The following is a 16,008-nucleotide window of genomic DNA, read 5'->3' as shown; positions in this document are numbered from 1 at the left end:
ATTTAGAAATGGTCTTTGCATTTCCCCCCCCCCCTCTTTAATAAAGGTTTTTACATGTTTATAACTCAGTCACTGATAAGTCTGTAATCCATTCCCCTCACAGGCAGTCCCGTCACCTCTTTCTAATATTTATGTAGCTGTTTTTATGGTGAAAAATCTGCTAACAAATATTTTGGGTGTTTGGTAGATTTTTCTCTTGGCGCTTTTGTTACACTAACTATGAATAGAACAACCCAGTATTTCTGTATTTCTTTGACTATTCCAGAATAGGCCTGAAATTTCTAATGTAATTTGAGCATCTCCATCTAAATTGATCCTTTTTCTTCATTCTCAGCCTATGCTCTATGTACAGAATAGGTAGTGATATATGCATGTGTGACAGACAAAGGGAAAGAATTCAGTGTTTCAGCCACCTAGAGAGGTGATCTGGTCAGAGCTCTTTATACACTAGTCATTTCCCTTCCCTGTTGCTTGTCTGTACTAGGCATTGTCCTTTAAAACTTGCAATCCTTGTTCCACTGGTAGTACCATCAGTGGGAGCACTAATGCAGACAAGGCACTAGCCACTTTTATCCCCATGTCATTTTTAATCACGATGTGAGCTATATCAACTTTTAATTTTCTCCAGCTGCCAACAGCCTCAAGAAGCCATTCTGGGAACCAGCTGGGACAAAAGGAAGCTCTCACCAAGCCTCCTAAGCTGGAGGCAAGGAGTGAGGGTGGCTCTGCACCACTTGAGGATTCACCTATACGGGGGAAATCTACCAGGGATTGGTTATGCTGGCTCTAGGAAAGCTTTTTGCCTTAATACTGTGATTGGGGCCCTTTGGGATCTAGGTGTGTTTTACAAATGAGCAGGTAGAGTTTTTGGAAATTGGAAGCTGTCAAGCTTCTGAGAACTGCAGTTGTAGAGGTGGCTATGGCAGTAGTCAGAGAGAAGCCCAAGACTTTGTGAAGAGGCTGTGTTGTGGGTGGTCAAGTGCACAGATTGTCAAAGAAATTGCAATCGCAAGGTTCCACTGGTAGCTTGTAAGGCAAAGTACCATTCAAAGGGAATGCTATGTGTATGCTATTTTAGTGCCAGGAAGAGATTCAAATATATACACCATAAACAAATAACTTCAGTACTGTAACTTTAAAAGGTGGATAGATTATTTTAAGGTGTGTTAAGATAATATATGAATTTCAGCTCTTTTCCAGATCAGATACCTCCCCTTGCAGTCTCTCAGCCTGTCATCCTCTCTGTCATTCTCTCTCACTCCAGGAGCTGCAGCTTCCTCTTACTTGACTCAGCCCTCTGGCCAGATCACTATGTGGTTTCCCCTTCTGGCAGGGATGCCATTTCAGGTTGGGAGTGGGGGAACTTTAACTATGATTCCAAGGGCTACTTAGGCACCTGAAAACTAGTTGTTTTTTAATTTTTGAAAATAATAATTTAGAAATTAGCTATATCCAATTCCTATATAATGAAAGAAAATTAAATAAATATTAGACCCACCCACCTCTAATATTATCATGTTCTGGCATGTTGTGTCAAGTCACTTAAGGGACACTTTTTAGGTTTAAAATTTTAATGTATATTCTTACTTTATTACTAATGCTGAAATACAACAATTGAAACAATTGTAGAAAAATCTAGATTACTTTCTGTCATTTTAGGCTACTTACTATTTGCAGTTTGCCAAGCTTGGAATAGATCGTTCAACTTTTAGAGTTCCAGAGGGGTAGCCGTGTTAGTCTGTATACAGCAAAAACAACAGGAGTTCTGTAGCACTTTAAAGACTAATACATTTAATTTCAGCAGGCATAAGATTTTGTGGGCTTCAGCATCTGAGGAAGTAGGCTGAAGCCCACGAAAGCGTATGCCTGCTGAAATTAAATTTGTTAGTCTTTAAAGTGCTACAGTACTCTTGTTGTTTTAACTTTTAGAAACATCCTGCTAGGCTAGGGCAAGGCCCCATGAATTTATACTCCACCTGCCTGAGGCTCTAGGGTTGTTGCTATACTACAAATAATTGACTAGAAATGGACTTTAAACAGGAATGAAACTGACACTTTTTAGTCACTTTCACAGAATTGCGAAACCCAAATGTTCAAAAGTCATGAGTTGGGCTTACCAAAAATCATAATATTGGATTAAAATCATGAGATTTTGTAAAAATAATAGATTTGGTGTTTTTATTTGCCTTCTATATTTTGAGCCTTTTGGGTATACTGGGATTACATTTTGAAGCTTTCTCCACTGTCATGAGGGCTCGAAACTTGCTTTTTCTTTATGAGTAAAGGCTGAAATCATCACATATCCACTTGACTCCAGGAGCTGGGGCTTTAAGGAAAATAATTATCACGAGACTCATGACAAAATCATGAGAGTTGGCAAGTTTAAAGGCTAGTTACTTTACAGAAGGCTCTTAAACACAGCACTACAGTGATTGAGTTGCAGTTCTCACAGGGGAATATTTAAAACCAAACACCAAGAAAATTCCATATTTTAAAGTTGAGAAAAAAATTGAGTCTTCTGAGGTATATCAGGGCCACACTGTAGGCAGGAAGAGGAAATAAACAGGCACAGCAGCTCTGGGCAGCAATTCCTCTTGAAAAAAAGGTGGGAGGGTCAAATCTTTCAGTCCTTCATCAGGTAAAACTTCTATTCTCATCAGCGCCTCCACTCATAGATATTAACATTTGCTCAATAACTATACACTTCATATGTAAATATCTGAGCCATCTTATCCAGAACTACACATTTTATATGAGTTGGCTCAGGGACTACATTTTCTGGCGTATTCTCAACATTGCTGAGCACATGGATGGTGCCCAGTGAATAATACAAATTATGACAATCATTGACTTTATGGACTTCAGGAATTGGCCTGAATATAGCTGCATCCCCACCCCCATTCCTGTTTCACAGGCTCATCTAGAACTTCCAGATCCTTAATTTAAATCGCCAGCCCTTTCTTATCTTAATCACCCTGCCTCTGTTTAAAAACAAAATACTTGACTCCCTGCACCAGGGGCACAAGCTGGGGCAGCAAACTCACATTATTCCATCCACATCAGGCTACTCTGCAGTTAAGAGCTCTCTCTGCCTGAGACTAGGAGAACATGATCCTCAATCAGAACTGTTGTATGAAATTTAAGGGGGGAGGCTGGAGACCCCTAAATGGCACCCCTGCTTTCTGCCATATATAATCTCACTGGGGCTGCTATCCAGGCAATACCTCTCCATCAGTGGCTGGTAGAGGAACCTAAGCCTGCCCACTATTCCAGGTTCCAGCCCACGGACCTACAACACACTGCCAAGGTCTGCTCAGTTCCCAACCTGGCTGCTTTCTCCCTGGCTGGGCTATTTCCTACTCCACCTCCCACCCGCTTCCTTCTCTCTTCTGGGTGCACCCTTTCCTCATGGTCAGGCTCCCAGGAGCCTCTCCAATGCACAGAATGACTGCAGACTTCCTCACTGCCACGTACTTTGTTGCCAGCTTCCTGGTTTTATACTAACCCAGCCCACACCTGCTCAGCAAAGCTTCATCTTCTAGTCAGGGGTTGCTTCTCCAGCCTAATCCCCTCATATGTGGCCTGTCACCCTAGGTGACTGTTTTCCAGCTTCCTTAACCCTTTATGGCTGGTTTGGGCTGAACACCCCATCACAATATAATTTTAATTACCTTTGCTGTTACTGTGCAAATGTCTTACTGTAATATGTCATCTGAGATATATGTTATGATGCCAATCAGACTTGTCAAGATAAGGCAGTACCTTTCTGTTCTCTTCCTTACATCATAAAGTTCTACTGATCTCCCCAGGGGGAAGAAAATGCATAATGTGTCATTGATGACTCACTGCATGCACAGATTAGTTTATTTTTGTATGCGTGAATGCTACATAACACAATGCTATTGATTTGGAATTTGACTTTAGGAAACAGATCATTATTATTCTTGGTCACTTGATTTTTCCCTCCTGCAGAGGGATGTTTGAGCCAAAATGTATGTTCAAAGAAATGGAAGCAGTGATGTTTTTTAAAATAGAAAAGTGTCTAACTTGCATCTTAATAGATAAGACACTGTTCATTAACTGAATACACTATCCATAAATTAAACCAAATTCCATGTAAGTTAGAAAAATCATGCCAATCTTGTGCTGCTTATAAAACATTACTATTTAACAGTGCAGGTTTCTAGGGCTTGTAACAAGACACTTGACCAGTATAGGGATGTTTGGAGAGAATGCAAGTTAAAAAGGGGACAAAAAATAAGGAAAATTGTATATAAGCAAAATGAATGAAAAGTGTAGACCAGTCAAAGGTGTGAATTATATTAGTTTCTATTCTAAAGTATGGTTCATGAGTGTAAATCATATAACCACTGAAGCTGACACTAACCTTGCTCACATTACAAATTATTGCAAGACACATAATGATGATTTCATTATCACATCAGTCTGGAACTGATTTTCCATTGTACTGGGAACAAAAGAGTTTTCATCAGTATCAGGCTTGCAAGACTTTGTGCTAGCTCTTTTTTCTAATTTTAAAAAGATATATTTGATGGGGAAAACAAAGGATTTTATTCACCACAATCTATATATTTATTATTTCCTTAGGTATCTCAAGATAGATTCTGAAATAACAGCTACACACATAGTGTGCACACTAACATCTGGGGTTCTTTCCTTTTACAATTCTTGTAACCTGATTCTAATGGAAGAGATTCCAGATCAATATTTGTCATTTTGAATATGAGAAACAAACTAAGTTTACATATCTTTGTTTAGTAGAGCTTCATTGCATTCCCCTTTCTCTCTTACCTGAATGTTCAGTGACATAACCAGAGATGCTGCAATTTTATAGCATCAGAATTATTATAGCATCAGTATGAGAAGACCAGGCAGAGGCAGCACCACGGTACTCTGCTATAAAACTCACCTTGCTCATGCTCTTGCTTTGGTGATAAATAAGGTGTGAGTACAAGTTCACATTCATATTTGTACTGTTTTTTAATTCTTTTAACAATGAAAGGGATTCTTTGGAAATTCAGACTCATCCGGGGCCTGATCCAATGCTCCCTGAACTCAAAGGGAAGACTTTAAGAAGAGTTGAATCAGGATTAATTGAATCAAACTATGCAGATATACATTTGGGGGTTTGTTTTTTGTTTGTTTGTTTTTTGGTGACCACTATAAATAATGCATCAGTTTAGCTGCTAAAGAAGTTATCCCAAAGATGATGTCACAGGTACAGATTAGTTTATGTCCGTGTGAGTCTCTATCAATCTGAAACACTGTTTTCAGCTGTCCTGTGCCCTTTACTTTTGCACCGTAGCCTCCATCTTGAGCTGGATATCTAGGAGGTGCAAGATGAAATCCTGACACCTAGCTGAGGAGCTAACAATGGCAAAGCCATCAACACACCTTAGCCTTGATATCCATCATTCAAATGAGTACAGCCCTAGAACAATAGGCTGGCTGTAGTCCAGGACAACTAGTTATCCCAGTTAGGAACATTAGTGGGAAGGAGAGCTTTAGCCAAACAACTGATCTGATGGGGATTTTTAAACTGCTCTGCCAGAGGGCACCTGACAGAGGAGGCCAGAACTCCATTTATGTCCCCGACCTTCTTGAAGCGGGGTTCTCTCACTAGCCAGCCATCCGCTGACAACAAGAAGACTCAACAGAAGTAGTGGAGGGCAGGAAGGTTCTGGGACCGTGAAAGGTCACTAACCAAAACCCAAGAGGCTCTTGAAGTAGTGAAGACATTGAGGGGAGGGATTTTGCATACAGCTGTTATTGGCTGCATCTGTGTGTGTTTTTTCTCTCTGCATGCTGCACAGACTTTGGCCAGATAACCTGTACAGCAGACTTCCATTGAACTGCCCTCGAAAACCACAGACTCCGTTCATTAGCAAAGGCGCTCGGCCATGTTTATTGCTGACAAAACACAGTATTAGTGCCCTATATGTGCTACAAGTATGTATGGCAAAACACAGTATTAGTGCCCTATATGTGCTACAAGTATGTATGGCATGACAGCTCAGTGAAAGGCGGGACTTTCCATCTTCCCCTTCTCCCCCCCTCGGCCAGACAAAGACACCCACTTTGTGACGCCTCTTTTATACATTGATACAAACAAATTACGTATTGCCCCTCTGTCGTGGTTAGTTACCACCCTGTACCTTGAACCTGTTGTTTCGATCAAAACATCTCTCTCCATCACCCTGTCATTCTGATCTTATCTTTAAGAGGGGCCCCTGTGTCCTTGTATCATCTTTGGGGTGTGTGTTCACACCATATCTTGGTATCAAGGTGTTCTGGTACTACCCTTCTGGAATGTGCTTATGTGAGTGTCCTGTGCCTAGCACTTCTTAGGAATGGTTTAATCTCTGCAATATCAGCCCTGTTCTTGCCAGGTTCTGTGAACTTGCAAGCAGGCATGTTTTGTAACAGAGCACATTCCCTCGTACAACTAGTGGACATATTTTATTTTCCAATTATTTTCAGTCCCTTGTGGTAGGCCTGAGAATGTTAGGTCTGGGACTTTGATTGAGGAACATAGTTTTATGAGTGACCCTTGGGGGCACTCTGAAATAATTCATATATATGAATAATATGGATATGGTGTGTGTGTGTGTGGTATATATGTGCAATATGTATGTGTACATCTGATACTACCTCATATCCAAGCCTAACATGTAAAAACACATTGTATTATAATTCACATTTAAATTTTGTCCTTTACCACGGCTCTGCTAATAGCCAAATTCATTCTTTTTCCAGTCTGGTTTTGTAGTTTTGCCCTTTTATTTTGGTACCATAGATAGCAACACACTCCTATTGGGGCATTTATAGTTACCACCTGTATTATCATTAATAGTAGGTTGAGTGTTTTGAAATACTGGTATATGAATTATTACAGTGTGTCCCACGGTGCTATGTATAGAAGAAGTAAAACAGAAATTTGGAGTGGTGACATTACAAATGAGGCCTTTATATATACGTTTCTTGTAATTAGTAACAACACAATACTGTCCATCCATGTTATAGGTTACTCTTACTGCTGGCTGTCACCCTCTGGTACGCTTGGCTGGACAGGAAACAGGAGCGGCCAGCTTCTCTGTTCCATTGGTTGCATTGCTCTGTGATACATCAGCAGTTGATGTAGATCCAGTTGTTTCTTATAGATAACCTACTGAATGGACAGTAACCAGTGTATCAAATATTGCTGTGTCAGGATTTGATTCTGGTACTCAGACACTGAACAAAATTGTTTTGAATAACCTGTGCCTCAGTTATGATGCAGTGTACCTGACTCCTAATTATGACTGGTACTAATAGGGAATTTGTTTATACAACATGCATGTTGCCAATTTACCAGTTTTTGTTATATACTGAGGGCAATTCCAGTTAGCTGTTTATTTCTAATAAGATTGGTGATTTTCCATTTTAATGTTTCCTAATGAGTTGGTTATGATAGTTACTATGTAACTTCCATAAGCAATACAAATAACTTCTTTACTGATTTGTCATTTCCTTGCCTTGTTTACTGCCATAGGTTTAATTTTTTCCTGTATGCTGGTTAAACACTTTAGCAATGTTATGCACATTGTAAATGGTGTACAGAAATAATACAGCAATAATATAGTTGCTTTTTTCACAATCTTCAAATTAAATGACAGTTTAACTTGGTCCAGCTAGTGGTTTCTAGCTGATTGCCAACTTAATTGTCCATACGTGGTAGACTGAAGGATAGTTGACCAGTCTGTTATTTATAAAGAACTTCATTTTTCTTTTCTTGATGCCCAGGGGTTTCTTCTGTATACTGATATCTTTTGATGTTTTCAGGGTGTGATATCTTCTGGTGTCTTTGGTCTGTGGGATGCAACCTGAAACAGCTTAAGTTAATTAACATAATAAAGCTTTTGCTTGTTTGTTTTATATTTCTCTTGTTTTCAGTAACCCAAATTAATACACAGATTAATTTAGTTTAAAATGTAATAGGGACCAAGTCTTTTATAACACAAGCTATATTTTTGCAATTGTTGTATAGACATAAATTTGCACCTGGGGTGCATTACTAATATTTTCTCAGATTTTAAAACTTTTATTAAAGATAATGAATGTTTAAAAAAGATGATCAGGTACAGAGTTTAAACAAAAGTGCTCCTCGACATCCAAGCATAATGTCCAGATTATCAGCGGGTACAGAGTTTGGTTGGAAGTTGGAGCGTTCAAGGAAAGCATAATCTGTGGTATCCCGGATGGAGGGTAATAGGTTTGACGATTAACAATACAAGCAGTCGGGTAAGAGGGTATGTTGTTCATACAAAAGTTGTTTAAGCATGATTTGTAGGAACTAGATATGGTAACGAAAGCATATTGACCCTCATGCAATGAGAGTTATGGTATAAATAATCCTTCAGTACATAAGATCTATCAGGAAAAGGTTTTCGATTCCCATCTCGTCACCAATTCACGATGGTGCTCGGCCCGTTCTTCTTGATACTGCCAGTGTCCAGTGATGTGCTTCGTGTAGGTAAATATAATATTTAACTGCTAAAATAGATGCTCACAATCTTCTATGAGAAGGTGTATTGCTTTCTTCTGCTGTGAACTCTGTTTTAGCAAAAGAGTAACACAATTTTTACCCAGGCTTTTTAGAGTTAATTTCTTGTGATACCAATTTAACTGTTTAGATGCACAAACTTTAACAACCCCTACTTCCCTTTAACATAATATAAAAGAGTATAAAAATTAAACCAAAATAAATTTTAAATGGAAATCTTTGCAAACACTTTAACGGTATTAAACTTTGTAGTGTTCGGTATTTTTATCTCGGTGGCGGGATGAAGCACACTGACAAAATGACTTCAGGAAGTGCTTATTTATTACATGAGATAGCGCAAGAGAGAGAGGCGTGGGAGTCCTTTACTATACAGGAACAGAAGCTCCAGCACAAGTCTTAAGGTAAAAAGTGTAATGAAAATACAATCAACCACAAGGATGTACAGTAGCAACTTACAGGTATGCATGGACATATTACACTAGAGGAGAGTGCCCATGCTTATGCATTGTTATTGTTATCATGAGCTGAGCAACAGCAACAGCAGCAACAATTAGTGAACAAAGAGGTGAACCATAAAGCAAGGAAGAAACCTGCCAAGAGGATACCTACAGCAATATACTCCTGGGGGCCCCTTGATCTAGGAGAGCTGGACTTATCTAAACGTGTAAGGGATGCTTACCAATGCAAGAACGAGGAGACCTATACTTCGTTCTGATAAGCGAGTGGCGATCGGGAAACAGTTCTGCCGAGGCATCCGCTAGCGCTTCCACGGATCCACAGAGAGCCTCAGCTTGGGGAGGCTCCCGGGGGTCTGATATATCCTTTTTCCCTCCTCACCTTGCAGTAAGCCTTACCCAGTAATACATGACGTATATCTCAATCCCAGTAGGGATTGGGCCTTAACACTTAGTTGCTATTAGTTTATTGGTAGTTAGCTAGGGACTTTCTGGAATAAAGTGACGATAGTTGTTTACATTAAAGGGGAACTTATCCATAGCCATACTTTTACTTTATTATTACCAAAATAGGAACCATTTAGCTTATCAAGCATTAACAGGTGTATGTGGTCGTCTCAGGACGTTCCAGACCTCAAGGCACTTCCTCCCTTGGCCTAAGGTCGGGCAGAGGGCAGTGTCTGGGTCCTGCTCCTGAGAGGCCTAACTCTTGCTTTTCTTGCTGCAGAAGCTTAGCATTGCTTTTAGGGCCTTGCTCTTGTCAAACTATACTGATTTCGCGTCACAAAGTCTTGCGCGCCCTAACAAACTTTCATAGCATTTAGTTGTATTTGGGAGACAAAGGTGGAAACCTGTTGAAATTGTTTGGTTAGCTTTAACATTTTGCAACATAACCAGCTATAGTATATATTGTTATATTTTTGATATAATATACTTTTAACTATGTCAATATTTAATAAAGGTGCAAACAAGTTTATGAACCCCAATCAAGAAATTGACATTTGCTAATATTATCTTTATAGTAATGTTGAAGTTTCCCCTTACATTTTTTCCTTTAAATAAAAAACTTGTGATTAATAAAAGATATTTTTTTAAATTAAAAAAAACATTAATTGGTATTATGATGATTATACCCCAACCATAATATTAAAATAGTGTGGTACGCTTATATTAAAAATATAAAATTGACTTTTGTTGCAACAAAATAAAAAAAAAAGTAGCCATACGACACACACAACATACAATTTGCATGACGTACAGGATAAACTTACAAATAAAGGTGACTGGCACAGAATTATATTCAAAGCTATGTAAGGGAAGACATTAAGAGCTTGGCTGTTAAAGCAATGCAATTTTAAAAACAGACAGGTAAACAAAAGAGTTAAACATTTAAATAAGGAAGTTATTACCTTTTTATTTAAAACTTTTAATAAGAATTGATAACATTTCATATTAAGTTATTTGCCCCTTTTGCTGTATTAATTTAGTAACTTAAGGTATTTTCCATTACTCTTTTTTAAAACTCTGCTATATGGAAATAAGGAAAGACCATGTTTGAAATATTAGTCAGTGGTTAGGATTAGAAGTGGTCTGCATTTCTGTTGCTTGGCAACCATATCTTCAAGGAAGTTAGGAATATTTCTAGCTGTTGCATTCCTGAAGGGTTAAAATAGTTAATTTACTGTAAAGAATTTACCTTGTTTTCTTTTCGTTTGTTTTGTTTTCAGTTGTTTTCTCTTTTCCAGCCATGGTGATTTCTATAACAACTATAACTTTCTTTTAACTTGTAAAACAAAGAGAGCAGAAGTGAGGAGAGGCAGGGGAAGGAGAAGGAGGGAAGAACAACCTAGGAAAGGAGGGATACCTGAGCCAAGAGAGAGAAACTCTATCAAGTTATCTTAAAGTACAGGCAGCAGCAGTGAGTTTAGCAAACTGAGAGAAGATATAAAGGAAAACTTAACCAGTATGTAAAAATACTTGAGAAAGAAGGCTATATTATTTGCTCTGAGCGAGGAGTGGGGCTTCATGGATTAAAGCAGTTGGGAACCCGCACCCTTGGTTTTTATCCTCGCTCTGGGAGGAGAGTGGGGGTCATCGCCTGCTCTTGCAAAACCTGAATTTGTTCTCCCAATGCCTGTTGCTTTTGTCTGCATACCCAATGGATTGCTGGCGTGCCTTTGTCTGCTGCAGGTAACTCTTTCTGGGCAACTCAACGTATTCATGCATCAGTTTTAGGCGTTCAACCGCTCACTCTCAGCTTTTCTCTTTTAAATTATTTTTTTATCCACTCCCCTGCGATCAAGTCGCAGCTTCAGTCTCCTAATGTGCACTGTGAACTGATGAATTCGTATCAAGCTTGGGTGTGAATCCACGCTATATTACCTTGCCGTGGACCAGCTGTCCCTGTGTGCCCTGCTGATGTGCATTAACAGTTAACGTGCTTTGATGTTGTCCTGTTTCAAAGAGGATTAGCTCATCAGGATCCGCATGGACAGTCTGGCAGGCTAGTGCAGGGTAGACTCACACTCCAGCTTGTTGCAAACTAAATGTTTGTGTAAACAAGCCCTATTTTAGGATTCAGTGTATTTAAGTCCATCCCTGTTCAGGTTAGCATGTAAGCAAAGTAAAATACATTCTTAAGTACTGTTCTCAATAGAAGTGCATTCCTGAATCGGGGCCTATGTGGTTAGAAAACTTGACAGCTCTAACAACTGTAACAGAACAGAAGCTACACAGATATTCTTTATTGTAGAATGATAGGTACATTACATAGCTTAATATATGTATTTACTCTCTTTTTTAATGTTTGACTAGGACATATGTCCACCACCACCACAGTAATAGACAACAAGAATGGATCAGTTCTCACGCCACCAGTGAAAGTGGGAAAGAAGTCAGTTACAGAGGATCTAATGACAACATTCAGCTCCCCAGCAGCATGGCTTCTTGTTGTTGCTCTGATCGTTACCTGGTCAGCAGTAGCTATTATAATGTTTGACCTGGTGGATTACAAAACCTTTGCAGGTAAGGCCCCTCAAGTTCTGTTTAACATCTCATATATTTATTACCAAAATGCACTGTTATATTTTAGGTACATTGTATATTATATAACCTTGGATGCACCTCAGCTCTTTTGAACCAGTCAGGTGAAAAGAGAAACCCCTGATCTTGCAAAAACGCTAAAGTATATCAATTTGTGTTCCATATAGCTTTGCATTTTTAAATTGCAAGACAATTACATTTTAAATAGTAATTGTAATCTTTAAAAAGTCTCGTTTGTCATTTTATTAGTCTTCTAACTTGTGCAAAAGCACTCATTCTATGGGCATTTGTAAACTTTGTTTTGATGGAGGATTCACTAAGGATGATATGTTTAAGCTGCATTGAGATTTGCATTTAAAGCAGGACCCAGACCCTTTTGGTTCCTCAGCATGAGCGTGGATATACGTTAGCTATGAAACAATGTGGAGCCTTAACTCTGAGCATAAAAGTAAAACATCCAGATTTCAATTCTGCAATTTCTATATAAAAATTACTACTAAACATAGAATAATCACTAACAGATTATTCATTCACATACAGTTTCCTAAAAATTACAGAAAATCATCATATAGCAATCACATACACTCTGACACTTCTAGAAACCTATTAAAAGACACATACAAAGTATAATTTATGCAAGCCATATAAACTCTAAATTAATCATCATAACACTTTTAACATATGGAACCAGATCCTTGATTGGCATAAATTGGAGTAGCATCATGATCTTCTATGGAGCGACACTGATTTACACCAGTTTAGGATTTGGCCAATAACCAATAAATACAGACCAAGCTCAAGAGTACAGGCTGATTGTTCAAGATGAGGGTCGGAATACATGACCTCTGAGGATGGTGGAAGAATGGTAATTGAGGTTGAGAAGAGGGAAGTGAAGTCTAGAAGAGGTATTGAATTACCGGGCTCATTACTTTCTGCTATTTATAGTTTGTGTTTAGCAATTTAATATATTAATGTTATTCAGACAACTCTTGTGATATGTTGTTAACAAAATAAAATTTTTTGTGTTTTTAAAGAGTCACAGTGATAAGTAAGCTACTACAGAAGTAAGCCTTTCAGGGAGAAATACAGTGCTGTGGTTGGGAAGCATAAAAATAAATAAAGAAAAACCAATAAAGGTGAAACAATTATTTTTCTTTAAAAAGTGGATAACTCGAGTTCTAATGTTACATCTCTCTTGAATTCGGAATTAAAATTCAAACTTCAGCCTATGTTATTCATAACAAATTGAGTTAGGATTCAGAGTGAACTTCCCAGAGTTGATTGGTTTACTGATAGATCTGTAGATGTTGTTCTGCTAAATATCAATATAGATTTACTGACTGAAGGTTTTGTGCCATAGACTGAGCCTGCCACAAACCTGGATGATGAATAAACTTGGAGTGTAGAGAAACTGTATTTTGCTATTTGGAATCCCTTGATTGTCAGCTGGCTTTCGTGGTTTTCAGAGGGAAACAATGGCAACCTCAGTCCCAACAAGTATTATTACTTTTTTTGAGTGATTTCTCTATAGGAGACATTACAATTTGATTGTATCCATTTTTAATCTAATATAAAGCTACAAACCAGTATTATCCGTAAAGCACTATTTTGAAATGTTTTATTTTCTTTTGCATAAGCAATCAATCAAATATGCCTAGTTAAATATCACTTACCAATCCAGATCTTGCAGTCCTTGAGCATAACTCAGGCAAGGCTCTCATGTAAGGTCGAAGGACTGAAGGATTTAGCTGTCATCTTGTCATACTAGGGAGATTGGATGAGTACTATTAGTGGTAGATATGCCAATGGCCTGTGAAGGGATGTTAGATGGGGTGGGTTTTGAGTTATTACAGAAAATTCTTTCTTGGGTGTCTGGCTGGTGAGTCTTGCCCACATGATCAGGGTTTAACTGATCGCCATATTTGGGTTCAGGAAGGAATTTTCCCCCAGGGCAGATTGGCAAGGCTCTGGGCGTTTTTCACCTTCCTCTGTAGCATAGGGCACAGCTCACTTGCTGGTGGATTCTCTGTACCTTAAAGTCTTTAAACCATGATTTGAGGACTTTAATAACTCAGTCATAGGTTAGAGGTTTATTACAGGAGTGGGTGAGTGAGGTTCTGTGGCTGCATTGTGCAGGAGGTCAGACTAGATGATCATATTGGTCCCTTCTGACCTTAGAGTCTGAGTCTATGAAAACAACTAGTCAGACATGGGTAGCTGTATTCATGTTGGAGGCTGAAACAGTCCGATGGAAATCTGACATAACTGCTGCCCTGGTTAAGTCAGCTGTTCCCAATGGATTAATGGAAAATGACATTTTAGACAGTTGGAATAAAATAATGTAAAATTTTATTTGAAAGGTGACTGCGTATATTTTGTGCAATTCTGTGAGAGATGGCACCTTAGCATTTTCATTTGATGAGTCGCTTTCTTTCCCCCAGAAGACACTTGGTGCTCTGATTCATTAGCAACACAAGCTTTTTAACTGGGTGTCAGATGGTGCATGATTAGGAAGAGGAATTCTCTTCTTCCTCTGTTCCTTCTCAAGGATATATTAAACAGGTTTCTTTATTTACACAAATGTAACAAGTCAATGGATACATTTTTCTCCCCAGCCTTATAACTATTATACTCCTACTGAGGCTGGTTTTCCAAGCGAATCATGCTGCTTGATTGGAGTTCTGTGAAGGGTATCACATAGTCCAACCTGCTTGTCTTAATAGAGCCGTAATGACTTACCCCAGCTGAGGATCTGGCCCCTTGACTTTAGTGGGATTATTGTACTTGTGTTAATATAGTGATTTGGCTCATTCTTTGGCACCTTTGACAGACTTCTTAAGAAACATGCACTATAGTGCTTGTGTTCTGAATAAGTGAAAACCTTTGGTTTGGGGCTCTGCCTGAACCATGCAGGTGTGGGTATAAAATGGAAATTGTTATTTTCAGTATTGTTGAGTTAGCTTTGCAGACATGATCTACATTAATTTCCTATCACTTACATATAACATTTAAAGTAGAAAATGAAGTTAATTCTGCTATTGCCCGACTTTTTTCCCTTAGTATCTTTTGTGTTTTAGAAGTTTTACCTTCCAATTTATTTCCTTATCCACTTGACGATTGCCTTCTACTTACAAATGTACAGCATCTATTCTAAAAGATGGTTTTAACTATCTCTTTGTAGCAAAAGCCCTATTAAAGTGCGCATAATGTCTTTATGAGTCTCCTGCCCAGAGGTCTCAGTGGAAGCACAAAAATAATTAAAGGCCAGATTCTCTCACCATTAAATATCACTGAGCGAAAAAACTGGTCCCACTGAAGTCAATGGGAATTTTATCGTTGATTTTAATGAGCCCAGGACTTCACCTATTTTGTAGTACTTTATAAGCAGTCTCATTAGTTTCAGTGGGACGATATATTGGTTTTAATGGAACTAACAAGGGGCTACTCAATAGAAGCATAAGAGAATCTATCCTCAAAGGAGTAGCATGCAGTTTAAACTTGAACTAATATGACTTCTTATTTGAAAAATTAACTTGAATTTTGCTTTCATGATATTTTTTAGTACCTTGAAGAAAAATAACAATGAGATACTGATAATGTCAGTGCATTCATTTTAATAACATTTTTTAAATTCACTTTTCTAACAAAATCTTTGTTGCAACTCTCCAACGACGGTTCTCACCCATAGATCTCTGTTCTTGGTTACCATTGTCTCGTATCCTCGATTTCGGGAGCAAACTAGCAAATTTTTGCATTTTTTGGCATTCAGTACATAAGTCCAACACGTGTCACATGGAGAAGATCAAGATATATGTATTGTAATTGTATACATCCAGAAAGGCAAATTTTGTTTTAAATTCTGCAGAAGTCAGAGGCTAGTGGTTTGGATGGGAACCATTTTAGGCTATGTCTACACTACGAGCTAAGGGTGTGATTCCCCTCCACCTC

At 38.4% G+C, this 16,008-nt stretch overlaps 1 protein-coding gene across 10 annotated transcripts in view; it reads left to right on the top strand.

Moving 5' to 3' along the window:
• The window catches only part of TRDN (triadin), a 301,086-nt gene that overhangs the window by 60,237 nt on the left and 224,841 nt on the right, over positions 1-16,008 (top strand). For all 10 annotated transcript variants that reach the window (XM_067546684.1, XM_067546692.1, XM_067546686.1 and 7 more), the window contains exon 2: positions 11,833-12,042. In XM_067546684.1, the coding sequence (XP_067402785.1) occupies positions 11,838-12,042 (205 nt within the window). In that variant the 5' untranslated portion in view covers positions 11,833-11,837. The remainder of the gene's footprint in view (positions 1-11,832; positions 12,043-16,008) is intronic.

The sequence above is a fragment of the Emydura macquarii genome, unplaced genomic scaffold, assembly GCF_026122565.2.
Source record: "Emydura macquarii macquarii isolate MOO-44397 ecotype Brisbane River unplaced genomic scaffold, CSIRO-AGI_Emac_v2 contig_1146, whole genome shotgun sequence".
NCBI lineage: Eukaryota > Metazoa > Chordata > Testudines > Chelidae > Emydura > Emydura macquarii.
The sequence above is the reverse complement of the archived record's forward strand: the minus strand, read 5'-3'. Positions and strand labels throughout refer to the sequence as shown.